Here is a 13,562-nt window from a genome sequence, read left to right as displayed (position 1 = left end):
GTTATTGATATTATAATCTTTGTTTGTTTTTTTGTGCAGAACACTATTGACTTTTGTTATTAACAAATGCCTAGGCTATGTATTTATACACTGTGCAATGGGTTATGCAATAAAGTGTATTTGACTGACTTTTTTCATGTTTCTTGATCCAGATTCATTTCACATGCAATCTGATTTATTTAAATAGTTTGAAAGCTTATTGCTTGTTGTAGAAAGTTCTTGCTTTGTTCTTCATTCATTCAGGGTACTTGAATACAGGATGTGAGATAAGCATCATGTGAGATAAGCAGGAGAATAGAGTACTGTAAGCTTGTGACACCCATCACCAGACTGCTTTATTATAACCTCATGCATACCTGAAACACAAACAAAACATCAGCATGAATTAAAATTAACTTATTTCATATTGCTAAAAAAAAAATTTGAATAAAATATGTGGCTATTTCCTTTCTCCTGTGGCTAATCATTCTAAATCTGGATTAGCCACAGTGGCTAATTCCTTTTGAAAGCCAGAGCACACCCAGCATGCTTTGTGGCTTCAGGGTTGGAGGTCGGGTAGCGGGTTCAAGCAAACCCCTCGTGAACCACACGCTCACCCTGGAAACCTTAACAACATTTAAACACATTGCGCAGATTGATTGTGCTCATGTTTGTGTATTCTGATTGGATAGTCAAAAGAAAAACAAAACACTGGAAAAGGTTAAGAAGGAAAGATGTAAAATTGAATGCACTGAAGGTTGGAGAGATCAAAGGCAAAAATACCTGGAATTCCAGTACAAGTTCAGAAGCTATGACAACATAAGATAAAAAGGAATGTAAATTAATCACAAGAATGTTTAAATGTATGAAAAAGGACAAAATTGTGAGAAATTTTTAGTTTTACTTTTCCCTTGCGTGCACACAAGAGGGCCTTTTGAGGCTGGTAAACCATATTATAATAAGCTGCATGCCAAGACAAACATACAAAACGGAACACTTCATTTGGATTTTCATCATGTTGTTGTTTCTAAACTAAGTACATGTTGTACTAAGTACATACACCTAAGTACATCTAAACTAAGTACATATACCACACTTAACCGAGTCATTCAACATTACCCTTCTACTCTGAGAAAAGCATAGCAACACTCCTAGCATGCTTGGCAAATGGAAATGGTGAATCGATTGTTGAGCATGCCTGGTGTTGGCTTAATGGCTCAAGTGGTGGGCTTGGGATCCTAGAGTTCTGAGTTCAAATCCCACTTGGCTGTTGAATTAATACCAGGTGGGGTTGACTCTGCCTGTCATCCTTCCGAGGTTGGCAAAATGAGTGCCAGCTTGCTGGTATTCTGTGTCCGAGTGGCGACCCGTGCAGGATTGTGCCCAATAGCCAAGGAGACTGCTCAGGCAGCACCAACGCTCTGCACAGAGTATGGTCCAATTGGATGGATTGGATTATTGAGCTCGAAACACTTTTCATGTCAAAGACTCAAAAAGTAACATTTGAGGTCAAGCTTCTTGAAGAGAAAAGAGTTTTATTACCTCCACCACCGAAAGTAAAGGAGGTTATGTTTTCACCCCTCTCTGTCTGTCTGTCTGTCTTTCTGTGTGTGCAGGATCTCAAAAAGTTGTGGATGGATCAGGATGAAATTTGGTGGGTAGGTTGGGTGTGTGACAAGGAGGAACTGATTAGATTTTAGTGAAGATCCAGATCAGGATCTGGATTCAAGAATTATTTAATTTTTTTAAGTGATTCTTCATCATTGAGAGATCGGGACAAAAATGATATCGTTCTGTATAGCATTGTCTTTCAAAAATGTGTTGAGCCCGATATGTTCTCGTGGATCAGGCATTACGTGGCGGAGGTATGCACTCCACCACGTGCCCTTCTAGTTTTGCATATCGCGGGTTGAGAGACATAATGTTCTAACTGCATTTTTGGCAAAATTGAATAAAATGGCTCTCATGTCTTTCAAATGGTGTTTAAAGACATGAGAGCCATTTTATTCAATTTCGCCAAAAATAGTCATAACATTATGTCTCTCAACCCGTGATATGTTTTATGCCCGATTTGTTCTATAAATGGAAAAAAAAACCTTTAAGCATTATAGTAATTGGATAACATTCCATCTGGATAGTGGGGACAGAATGGTGTGGAGAAAGGAGGAAAGGATCAAAAGAGGGGGAGGGATAAGGGGAGGAGGGACAAGGTGAGAGAATAGGAGAAGGAAGTGAGAAGGAGTTAGGATGTAGTAAGAAGGTTGAGAGGAGGTGGACAGCAAGAGGAGAAGGTGGCGAAGAATAACGAGGAGAAAGAAAGAAGGAAAAGGGGAAGGAAAGAGAAGCAATGGAATGAGAGAAGAAGGAGATATTTGGCAGTAAAATGTAACTTCAACTCCATTTCAATTACAATTTAGACAGTGAATAACTCTGCTATGAAGTCGACCATATGGAGCGATTTGTCCATACCATTTTAAATGCATATCAACCATGCAAGCATATACTGGAACGAATCCCATGCATTTTTCAGGTGAATTTCAAATGCATCGACATTTCCTTCTTTATTCTGGTGTTGAAAAATAAAATATTAAAAGACAGAATCCATTTCATTTTTGTGTGGACAATTCTACAAAATGGTCTGACTCCTCTGGACTCAAGCAGGAAATGGTTGGGGATCAGATCTGCATAAGTGCTTTACGTTTGAGAAAACTAAAGATGCGATTGTCACCGGCTTTACTAAAAACAATTATTAGACTTGGTGGTGCAATGAATAGAGTGTCCGCTCTGATTCTGGAAGGTTCAAACCCCAGCAGTCATATCAAAGACTTTTTAAAAAGGTACATGCTACTTCCTTGCTTGACATTCCACATATAAAGAAGAGAGCATGGACAATCCCAAGAGAAATTCCTCCCAAGGAAATGCCCCACTGAGTGCGGTTAGAATGGTGGCCCAATTGTTGTGATGTTGCTGGTACCCAGAGTGCCATAAGTGTGTGTGTGTGTGTGTGTGTGTGTGTGTGTGTGTGTGTGTGTGTGTGTGTGTGTGTGTGTGTGTGTGTGTGTGTGTGTGTGTGTGTCAGCTCTACTATGAGCCTGAGATCCTGTTAAAAAATAAATAAATTTAAATTAGTCTATTCAGAAAGGGAAGAGAACATGGCTGATGGTTGTGGGGATATATTCCTAAAGGTGAAATAAATGATTCATGGGTAAGTCTCATGTAACATACAATTGACCAAGCTAAAAACCAAGGCAGTCGATGATAACGTCACACTGCCATGAGATGAATCACCCAGGATTCACACAGACAAATTGCTCCAGTCTGTGGCCAACTTCAGAGCCAGATGTTAAATGGGGAGGAAGGCTACGGTGGACTTTGTGCTGATGGTGATGCTAATTGCCATTGCAGAACTTGCACTCACCGGTTACAACAGCCCAATGAGCCTTCTGGCCCCTCTTCAAGCATGGCTCGTAATTACGATCCGCATCGTATCTGCTCACCATCCCACGAGTCAAAGTTAACAAGCTGGATGGTTGGAAGTGAGAAATTTTGTTGGTGGGGGAGTGGAAGGAACGGCCCAAAAGAAAGAATAATAAGATTAAATTTGTGAAACATTGCACACCAACCTACCCATCTCAACAACAAAAACAACAAAAAAAAAATACAACTCCACCTAAATCTGATGTGTTGGAGAAATTGCTGTATGCCTGAACTAAAGTTCAGGTAGACAGAACTTGTATAATATAACATGCAACTATATGTAACAGATTTAACTTTGTCAAAAAGCAATCCATAAATTTAACAATCACATTTTACTACAAAACAGGAGCTGCAATGAATACTATCCAAAGTCTTGTATTGGCTTCAACCTTTTCACCTCACTGTGTGGGCTGACAGCCTAGGAGGTATGCACACTCGCTGTCTAGCCTGGGTTTGAATCCATACCCAACTATAAACTGTCATCCCGGTCATTCACAGGTAGGGCGATTCATCAATGAGTGTACCGTCCCTCAGATCGACCTTAAACAGGCGTCCTGGCCACCGGTATTCGTTGGTGGACGTTAAAGATCCTTCGCGAAGAGTAGACGAGCTATTGCCGGCACCATAACCAAATTTCAAATTCCTGCCCCAACTTACAAACAGCATCAGCGGCTCAACTACACCCTCAGCCAATGATCCTACCCTGCAGTTTTGTGCCACATATTAACGAAGAAGAAGAAGAAGAACATGGCTGTGCATGCTCAAAAGAAAGATATATTCTTCAGATTAGTTTATTTTCCAAATCATGAACAGATAAGCACTTCATATTAAACAAAAAAAAAGAGCAATCAGGTATTGCAGACCTTCGCCAGGACTTGTTTTGTGTGGAGTTTGTGTACTGGTGTGTTACGTAATTAATAAGAGACATAATTAGAACTGCCACTTGATACTGCCGGCAGTGATGACCGGGTACCAAGACGTCCTACTTTGATTGGACACCTGACCCTGACCAATGACGTTTATTATTATGCAATTGAATTTAGAATGTCAGGTCAGGTCAGGTATGGGAGCATGTGCCAGAACAGCTCGTCGCTGCGTCCACTTTCCGCCGGTACTCCAGGGGCCTCCGTCTGGCCATCCCCCAGGCAGATGCCAGGCCCATCCCCATCTCCTTGAGATGATGGTCAACCTGTTGCAACCACGAGGCACGTGGTCGACCCACTGGCCTCCTCCACTCATGAGACTCCCTCGCTGAGAGAATCTGGTGAGCAGGATCAGCGTCAGGAAAACGAGCCACATGTCCATACAGCCGCAACTGACGCTCACGGACTATGCAGGGAACAAATCTCATCCGAGTCTCTCTCAGCAACCGCTCGTTGGACACAAAATCCGACCAGCGATAGCCAAGGATTCTCCGAAGAGACCTGGTACCAAAGGATGCCTTGGAGCTCTTGGACTTGTATAACAAGTAACCGGCCCAGCGGGCCTTCATTCAGACTCCTCTGTCAAGAGCCTACCACTCTCTGCTCGAACTGCAGTGCTCCGAGGGATGGGCTTGGATGAACGTAATGCGCGAATTCCCCTGTAAGCGGGACGAGAATCACCTGTCCACAGGTGATGCTCTACCCCCTCACAGATTCCTCGCACATAGGCCCCTCTTGTCCACCCTCAGTTCACGTACAGTTTTACGCCTCAGCTCCCTGAACAGCTCAGCTCTGCCATTCAGCCTGGCCCTGCGACTCTGGTCAATGGTATCCAGTGTCCCTCGAGAGACAAAATTCTTCTTTGCCCTGCGGTGAATTCCAAGACATCCACCGGCAACATCAAGGACGGTGGTCTTGAAGGTAATCCTTAACTCTTCAGGACCCCCCAAAGCACCCAGACACCCCAAATGTCCACTCAGCCTGTTCGCAAACTCCTCAGCTACTCTCTCATCCCTGAGCTTGGCAACATCCAGCCTAGGCTGGGATGGTACCATTCTCCAGGATTTAAGGTGCAGCTTTAGAGTTGCGACAACAAGCCTGTGGTCAGTATTGAGGAACTGAGCACTCCGGTAGACCCTGCAGTTCTGGATCATCCTCCAACGACCGTCAATGAGGACATGGTCAATCTCCTTTGCCACACCGCCAGCGTTGGAATACCAAGTCCAGCGATGAGCTTGTGGGCGCTGAAACCATGAACCAGCCACCCTGAGTCCATGACTTCTTGCAAAGTCAAGGAACTTAGTGCTATTCTGGTTCATAGTTCCTGACCCATGGGGACCAACACACACCTCATAACCATCCCTATCAGTTCCAGTCGATGCATTGAAATCCCCCAAGACTAGAAGTGTATCTCGTCTGGGGCACTGATCAACCACAGACTCGAGTGTGGCGTAGAATGCATCTTTCACGGTGAGATCACTCGCCTCAGTCGGAGCATAAACAGAGACCAGGGAAATGACACCTAAGGAGTGACGAATCCTTAATCTCATAATACGCTCGTTGACCGGTGTTACCTCAATTATCATTGGGGTCAGCTTATTGGACACAGCTACAGCAACTCTTTGGGTATGGTAACCATCAGAGCGACCAGACCAATAGTAGGTGTAACCACCCAGCATTATCTCGCCGCAATCCGGTCTCCGAACCTCAGAGAGAGCTGCAATCCCGATGTCCAAACGCTTGAGCTCAGATGATAACAGAGACAGGTGATCATCCTCTCTTAGGGATAGGACATTCCAGGCACCCACCCGAAGGGACCGCCTCAGGTTAACCCAAGGAGACCGCCGTCTGGTAGACGACACCTCAGCACCACTCCGACACACTCTCCCGCAATCTGACCCAGGGATGTTACCCCATGGTTTCCCTCCTATCAAATATTGGGGGTCCCGAAGGCTTTGCCCCAATCCCGTCATCCGGTGAGCTGCCCTGCGAAGGGAAGCTGCACAGGAGGTACTCCCACGGAGTGGGTTTTCAGATTTTATTGCGTTTTGCGGAATGAAGGGTTTTACGGTGGCCGGAGTGCAAATCCTGCCACCAACCTCCTCATAAAAAGTGACCCAACTGCAGGAAGACGTCCGCAGACACAGTTGGGCACTAGATATGGATGGCCATTGGCTCACAAGGAGCTCCTCCGCCCTTTGACAGGTTTTGTTTTTAATCCTGCAGGATGTCCATATCCAAACACCCTCCTCACCAGAAGACCTGGTGGGGGAGACGGTTTAGTCGCCGACAACCCGACCATGGAACAGGTTAGTACAGGTTTACATGGTACCTGTAGCAGGTCACAGATCGAACCTGACCTGACCTGATATGAAATGATGGACCACCATTTAACACAATGAGTAAGCCGAGAGGCAGAACAGAAGGGATGCAAAAGAGGAATTTGCAGAACAATAAACCACGTCCTCCCAAACAAGGCCATACTAAAAAAACTAAAACGAGAAGAACCAAATTGCTCACAGCCTGGATAGACGACAAAAAAGTTTTGGATGGTGTTCCACATTCATGGATGACAAAATACATGCAATTATATAAGATCAACTCCCAAATAATGAAGCTGATTGAGAAAGCAATGGAGCTATGGAACACCACATTGAAAATGCAGCACTTGGTAAGAAAGATCGAAATACCAGGAGAGAAGATACGATGTGGGATCCCCGCTCCCCTTTCACCTGGCCCTAGACCCCCAAACCAACCTCGTTAATGAGCAAGGACACAGATACACCCGAACATCGGTATTGCAGCAATGTCTGAGGTTCAGAGACCGGATAGTGGCAAGATCATGGCGGCACGGTTAAGCCTCCTATTGTTCTGGGCGCTCTAATGGATACCACACCTAAGGAGGTACTGTAGCTGTGTCCAATAAGTTAAATCCCATGATAATTAAGGTAACACCGGTCAATGAATGAATTATGAGACTGAGGATTCTTCACTCCTTGGATGTCATTTCCCTGGTCTCTATATATGCTCTCTCTATGTATATAAGGAGAGTGATCTCACAGTGAAGCATGCATTCTATGCCACGCTCGAGTCTGTGGGTGACCAGTGACGAAGACAAGATACTCTTCTGGTATTGGGGGATTTCAACGCATCGACTGGAACTGTTAGAGATGGCTATGAGACATGTGTCGGTCCCCATGGGTCTGGAACTGTGAACCAGAAGAGCACTAAATTCCTTGACTTCACAAGAAGTCATGGACTTCGGGTGGCTGGTTCATGGTTTCAGCGCCCACAGGCTCATCGCTGGATTTGGAATTCCAATGCTGGTGGTGTGGCATATGAGATTGACCATGTGCTCGTTGACGGTCATTGGAGGATGATTCTGAAGTGCAGGGTCGACCGGAGTGCCGAGTTCTTCAATACCGACCACAGACTTGTAGCAACTCTGAAGTTTCAGCTTCAATCCAGGAGAATGGTACCATCCCAGCCGAGGCGAGATGTTGACAGGCTCAGGAATAAGAGGATAGCTGAGGAGTTTGCGAACAGGCTGAGTGGGGATTTGGGGGGTCTGGGTGCTTTGGAGAATCCTGAAGAGTTGGGAAGTGCCTTGAAGATTACTATCCTTGATGTTGCCGATGGATGTCTTGGAACCCACCGTCAAGCAAAGAAGAATTTTGTCTCCCAAAAGGACACTGAATACCATCTTCCAGAGTCGCATGGTCAGGCTTAATAGCAGAACTGAGCTGTTCAGGGAACTGAGGCATAAGCCCTCACGTGCAATGAGGGCAGACAAGGAGGCCAATGTGCGAGGAATCTATGAAGAAGTAGAGCATCACCTGTGGTTATGTGATTCTCATCCTTCTTACAGAGGAATTTGTGCATTGCGTTCCTCCAAGCCCATCCCTCGGTGTACTGCGTTTAGAGCAGAGGGTGGTGGGCTCTTGACAGAGGAGTCCGAAGTGAAGGCCTGCTGGGCCAGTTACTTTGGGTGGCTGTACCAGGCTGACACACCAGCTGTTGAGGTGGATGTCAGGGGTGTAACTATCCCTCTTGCTGACCTTCCAATCAACTGTGAACCACCTTCGTTTGTGGAAACACAGGCTGCGGTGAACTAGTTGAAATGGGGTAAAGCCCCAGGGATCTGTGGTATCCATGCTGAACTTCTGAAGGGTGGTGGAAATGCTGTACTGTTGTCGTTGCATGCAGTTCTGTTCTGTTTGGAGCACAAGCATCATCCCAAACTGACTGGAAAAGGGGCCTCTTTGTCCCTCTCTGGAAAGGGAAGGGTGATCACCGGGACTGCAACAACTACCGAAGGGTGACGCTGCTCTCAGTGCCCGGCAAGGTCTTTGTAAGATAATTCTTAATAGCCACCATCGCTTGAACACCAGTACCCGGAGCAGTTGGGCCTTACACCAAATATGTCAACGATTGACCATATCCTTGCTCTCTGAGTCCTCAACGAACGCAGACAACAGTTTTGGCAGGGGCTGCTTGCAGCCTATGTTGATCTCCGCAAAGCATTTGATTCAGTGAATCGGGATGCCCTCTGGAGGATTCTCGATCTTCGTGGGGTGCCAGCAAAATTTGTCGAACTGATTTCTTAACTATACTCTGGTACAGAAAATGGTGTGAGGTGTGGTGGTTCCATCTCCAACTTATTTTCAGTTGTTACTGGAGTTCATCAGGGGTATGTATTGGCCCCCTCACTCTTCAACGCTTGCATGGACTGGATTCTGGGGAAAATGTCAGAGAGATAAAGCTGCGGTGCATCACTTGGGAAGGTCAAGATCTCTGACCTTGATTTTGAAGATGATGCAGTCATCCTTGTCGAAACAATGGATGTCCTTGTAGGCGCCTTCAAGGCACTCAATGAGGAATTGGAGCCACTGGGATTATGGGTTTTCTGGGTCAAAACGAAGATCGCTTTCAATGACATCTTGGATGCTGCCATCTTGTCTGTACCTGTTTGTGGGTGGTGAGGATGTTGAGGTTACGGAGAGATTCACTTAACTTGGCAATGATATTCAGGTCTATGCAGGTTGTGAGCCAGAGGTCAATAGATATCTGGGTCGGGCCTGGGGAGTCATGGATTCACTGGATCATGGGGTGTGGCGCTGTCGTTACCCATGCAGGAGGATGAAAGTCCGAGTCTTCAGGTCCTTGGTGCTTCCAGTCTTGCTCTATGGATGTGAGACTTCGACTCTGACAAAGGGTCTGAGATGAAGACTTAACTCCTTCGGTACCAGGTCTCTTCAGAGAATCCTTGGCTATCACTGGTCAGACTTTGTGTCCAATGAGCAGTTGCTGAGAGAGACTCAAATGAGATTTGTTACCTGTATAGTCGTTAAGCATCAGCTGTGGCTGTATGGACATGTGGCTCAATTTCCTGACACTGATCCTGAATGTGGCTCGATTTACAGACACTGATCCTGAACGTTCATATATCGGACATTAAAAATAACAATAATAATAATAATAAATAATAAAAATACCTGATGAGGGTTGGTTCATAAGTCCAGGTGTTCGTAAGTCGGGGACCCCCTGTACAACAATACAGAAGGTAGACAAAGCATCATACAAGTACCTCAGAGCAGAAAAGGCCACTAAATAGGTCACAAACAAATGCAAAAACAATTCCCAAAGAATACCTGCGCAGAATGAGGTGGATCGTGAAAACATATCTCTCCCCGATAAACAGAATCAAAGCCAGAAACCAACTCGCAATACCAGTATTCCAACACAGCTGCGGAATAATAAACTGGCCACAAGTGGACACAGCAACGAATACAGCACCGATTGAAAAAAAAAAAAATAATAAAAACAAAATAAAAATATAAAGCAAAATATCAACAGTTATTCACCGACAACTGGGAAAACGAGACAAGAGCACGGAGGTAAAAAAAATTTTTTTTTTAATTGGATAGATTGGGTGAAGGCAAAGAAGGCCCATTTGAATGACTAGTGCATGCCCATACGTGCGTGCCCGTACGTGCGTGGCCGTACATGCAAAAAAAAACTTTCAAACCGCATGCCAGAAACAACAACCACACAGGCGGTTCCTTCACTCTCGTGTGCCCGTATGTGGATGGCCGTACGTGCGTGGCCATACGTGCAAAAGACAAACAAAACAAAAAATTTCAAACAATCACACAGGCCGTTCCTTCACTCTCGTAAACGACGACTGGATTGGGGCATTGTGTTTATCTATAAATGCGCATAAGAAATCGAGAAATTATTAGAATACAGTAAGTCCTCACTGTCCGGAAGTTCGCATATGGGACATTTTCACAAAAGCGGGTCAGGTAACGGTAAAGAACAAACTCAAAAATCAACTTTCTTTGATATTCTTGAAATAGTGCTTGAACCTCTTATAAGGCCTAGAAAAATGTTCAAATGAAGTCAGCAACGCAGGATCACCATAAGGCCTCTGCACTGACTGGGCAATATATTGTGACGTCCACGGGACTTGAACAGTCCCGCCAACGTAGAATGAGCCGAAACGATGGAGGCGGTTTATTTATTTATAACCCAAACATGGCGGTTCTAATCGCTCTACCGCAAACGGGACGAGGAAGGTGGCACGAGTCACTTTTCACTGAGTTGATGATGTTTATTCGTTTTTATTATTACCAGAAATAACAAGACTCGGCAAGAAGAGGGATCCGGGGCGATTCGACGGGATGGTGTGGGATCGGGCGTGGGGAAAAACACAGACAATTCCAATGAATATAGAGATCTCAAACCTTCTAAGGCGCCAGGCGCACACACACACACACACACACACACACACACACAAAACGTAGCTATTTCTGGTGGTCAGGCTGGACCGTGGTGTGGACGCAACTGTCCCTGGATCGGCGTCGGACGAGCTGGCCTTGCTCTCATCAGGGGGGCAGGAGAAACCGTGGTGCTGTCGACCTCCTGGTCTTGGCTCAAGTCCGCTCACAGCCGCCAGGGAACCAGTTCTGGCGCCAAGTTGCGAGCAGGAGAGGGAGGCAGGTCTGCCCGCCGTTCGACCCCGTACTCAGAGTCAGCAGAACCCCAGAGCCAACCAAGGCGAGGCACGAGGCTCGGCAAGGCTCCAAGACACGATCAAGAACACGATAGACTCAGCACAACAACCAGGACACTCTCTGCCGCCACAGCTTCCACACCAAAAAAACACGATCGTTCTGGTTGTAATCTTCTTCTTCTTCCTTTTCGACCCCGAACAGAACCTTTTTATCCTTCGTCCTCGTCACTCCCAATCGAGCCGTTTATTGGCCCACCGCCATCGCCTTCCGCCAATCGTGATCACGGGGCGGAGCCATCCGCTGCACTGTCCTGTGACGTCACGGCCAGTCTCCAGAGAATACCAAAAGGGATTTACGCAGACACACTTACCCTATCCCGTGTCCCTATCTAATTACGTGACAATTATCATTTCCCCCTTGAAGAAATGAACATTTCCTCGACAACTTATCACCACTGAATTGCTACTTATTACATCGAGATCCTGGTACACTCGAACAGCATGGCATACCTAATTAAACATCCTAATTACCCTTTGAATGCATACCCCCCCCTCAAACGTAACACTTCCCCCTCCTCTGGTACCGCAGCTCCTGCAAGGTATATCACAGGCGCTACCATACCAGCCTTAACACTTACTGACTCACACCTAATTAACCTAACGAAATAAAGTAGGAGGGGCAATGGACAGCGAGTCGCAGCTAACTTACCTATCCTGCTTAATGTACTACCCCCTTATGGCCTTATCCTCGCCTAAACAATCATTCGTTTTTTTTTTTGTTTTTTTTTATTTTATTTCATGAGAGCACTGAGCGAAGTTGCACTCCATCTTCTAGATCAGGGGTCGGGAACATGTGGCTCGCGAGCCAGGTATGGCTCTTTTGATGATTGCATTTGGCTCGCAGATAAAATTGGAGTTTGAAACTTGAAAAGCCCAATATTTCTCGTGGAAGCTTTACCCATAGTTTGAATGGTGTCATGCTTCATTCACGTGCAGGGCTGAACTTGGCAGAAGGAGAGAAGAAAAAACACCTCCGAATTGTCTGAAGCGGTTTTTGTTTCGTCCAGTCATGTGGCCGACGCGAGTAGTGATTTCGGTTCCTCCAATGACGTGCCGCCGCCGAGACGCGTCACGGAATTCATCTCGACCAATCACGCGCCACCGCTGAGGTGACAGCATCCCAGAGTCGGCCGGCCGCGCCGCACCTCTCGAGTATGTCAGCCTGTGCGCAGGCCAGCCAGACTCACTTGGGTCAACATCTCCCTCTCTTTCATTTGCTCAAAGCTAACCCTTCGACGAAGAAGATGGCGAAAAGAAAAAAAGATGAGTATCGTACATTTCAGGACGAATGGGCCGAAGAATTCGCCTTTGTGGAGAGAGCAGGTTCTGTAGTCTGTCTAATTTGCAATGACAAAATTGCATCGATGAAACGGTCGAATATAAAGCGGCACTTCGACACGCGCCATGCTACCTTTGCATCAAAATACCCTGCGGGAGGCAGCAGAAAGAAAGCATGCCAAGAGCTACTGAGCAGGGTGCAAGCCAGCCAGCAGCAACTCCGCGTATGGACCCGGCAAGGTGACTATAATTCCGCCAGCTTTGCTGGATCTTTAGCAATAGTGAGGAACGGAAAACCATTCACAGATGGCGAGTATGCTAAAACGTTCATGCTGGATGTCGCCAATGAACTTTTTGATGATCTTCCGAACAAAGACAAGATAATCAAACGGATACAAAACATGCCTTTGTCGACAAGAGCTGTTCATGATCGTACCATCATGATGGCAAACCAAGTGGAGGAAACGCAAGTGAAGGACATAAATACAGCGCCGTTCTTTTCCCTGGCTTTGGATGAGTCAACAGACTTAAGCCATTTGTCGCAGTTCAGTGTGATTGCAAGATATGCTGCTGGTGATACACTACGCGAAGAAAGTCTTGCTGTTCTGCCAATAAAAGGGTCCACAAGAGGTGAGTATTTATTCAAGTCTTTCATGGAGTTCGCTCAAGAAAAAAAATCTACGAATGGATAAACTTATCTCGGTGTTTACTGATGGTGCTCCGTGTATGGTGGGGAAAAACAAAGGATTTGTGGCGCTTCTCCGTGAACATGAAAATAGACCCATCCTAAGTTTCCATTGCATTCTACACCAGGAAGCACTTTGTGCTCA

The 13,562-nt window shown here is 45.9% G+C and overlaps 1 protein-coding gene across 7 annotated transcripts in view; it reads right to left on the bottom strand.

Annotated features, from left to right (window-relative positions):
- The window catches only part of ACTMAP (actin maturation protease), a 78,815-nt gene that overhangs the window by 20,575 nt on the left and 44,678 nt on the right, over positions 1 to 13,562 (bottom strand). For 4 of the 7 annotated variants that reach the window (XM_085863850.1, XM_085863818.1, XM_085863824.1 and 1 more), the window contains exons 6-7: positions 9,875 to 9,923; positions 3,398 to 3,501 (exon numbers count right to left, since the gene is read on the bottom strand). The exons of 1 other annotated variant lie outside the window; for it this stretch is intronic. In XM_085863850.1, coding sequence (XP_085719976.1) covers positions 3,398 to 3,501; positions 9,875 to 9,923 — 153 coding nt within the window. Of the gene's footprint in view, positions 1 to 369; positions 1,401 to 3,397; positions 3,502 to 9,874; positions 9,924 to 13,562 lie in introns of those variants that run through there. 2 more of the 7 variants (XM_085863858.1, XM_085863829.1) reach the window with 2 other exon arrangements.

Source organism: Eptatretus burgeri, chromosome 2 (genome assembly GCF_056783735.1).
Source record: "Eptatretus burgeri isolate ZD-2024b chromosome 2, Ebu_testis_v1, whole genome shotgun sequence".
Taxonomy (NCBI): domain Eukaryota; kingdom Metazoa; phylum Chordata; class Myxini; order Myxiniformes; family Myxinidae; genus Eptatretus; species Eptatretus burgeri.
The sequence above is the reverse complement of the archived record's forward strand: the minus strand, read 5'-3'. Positions and strand labels throughout refer to the sequence as shown.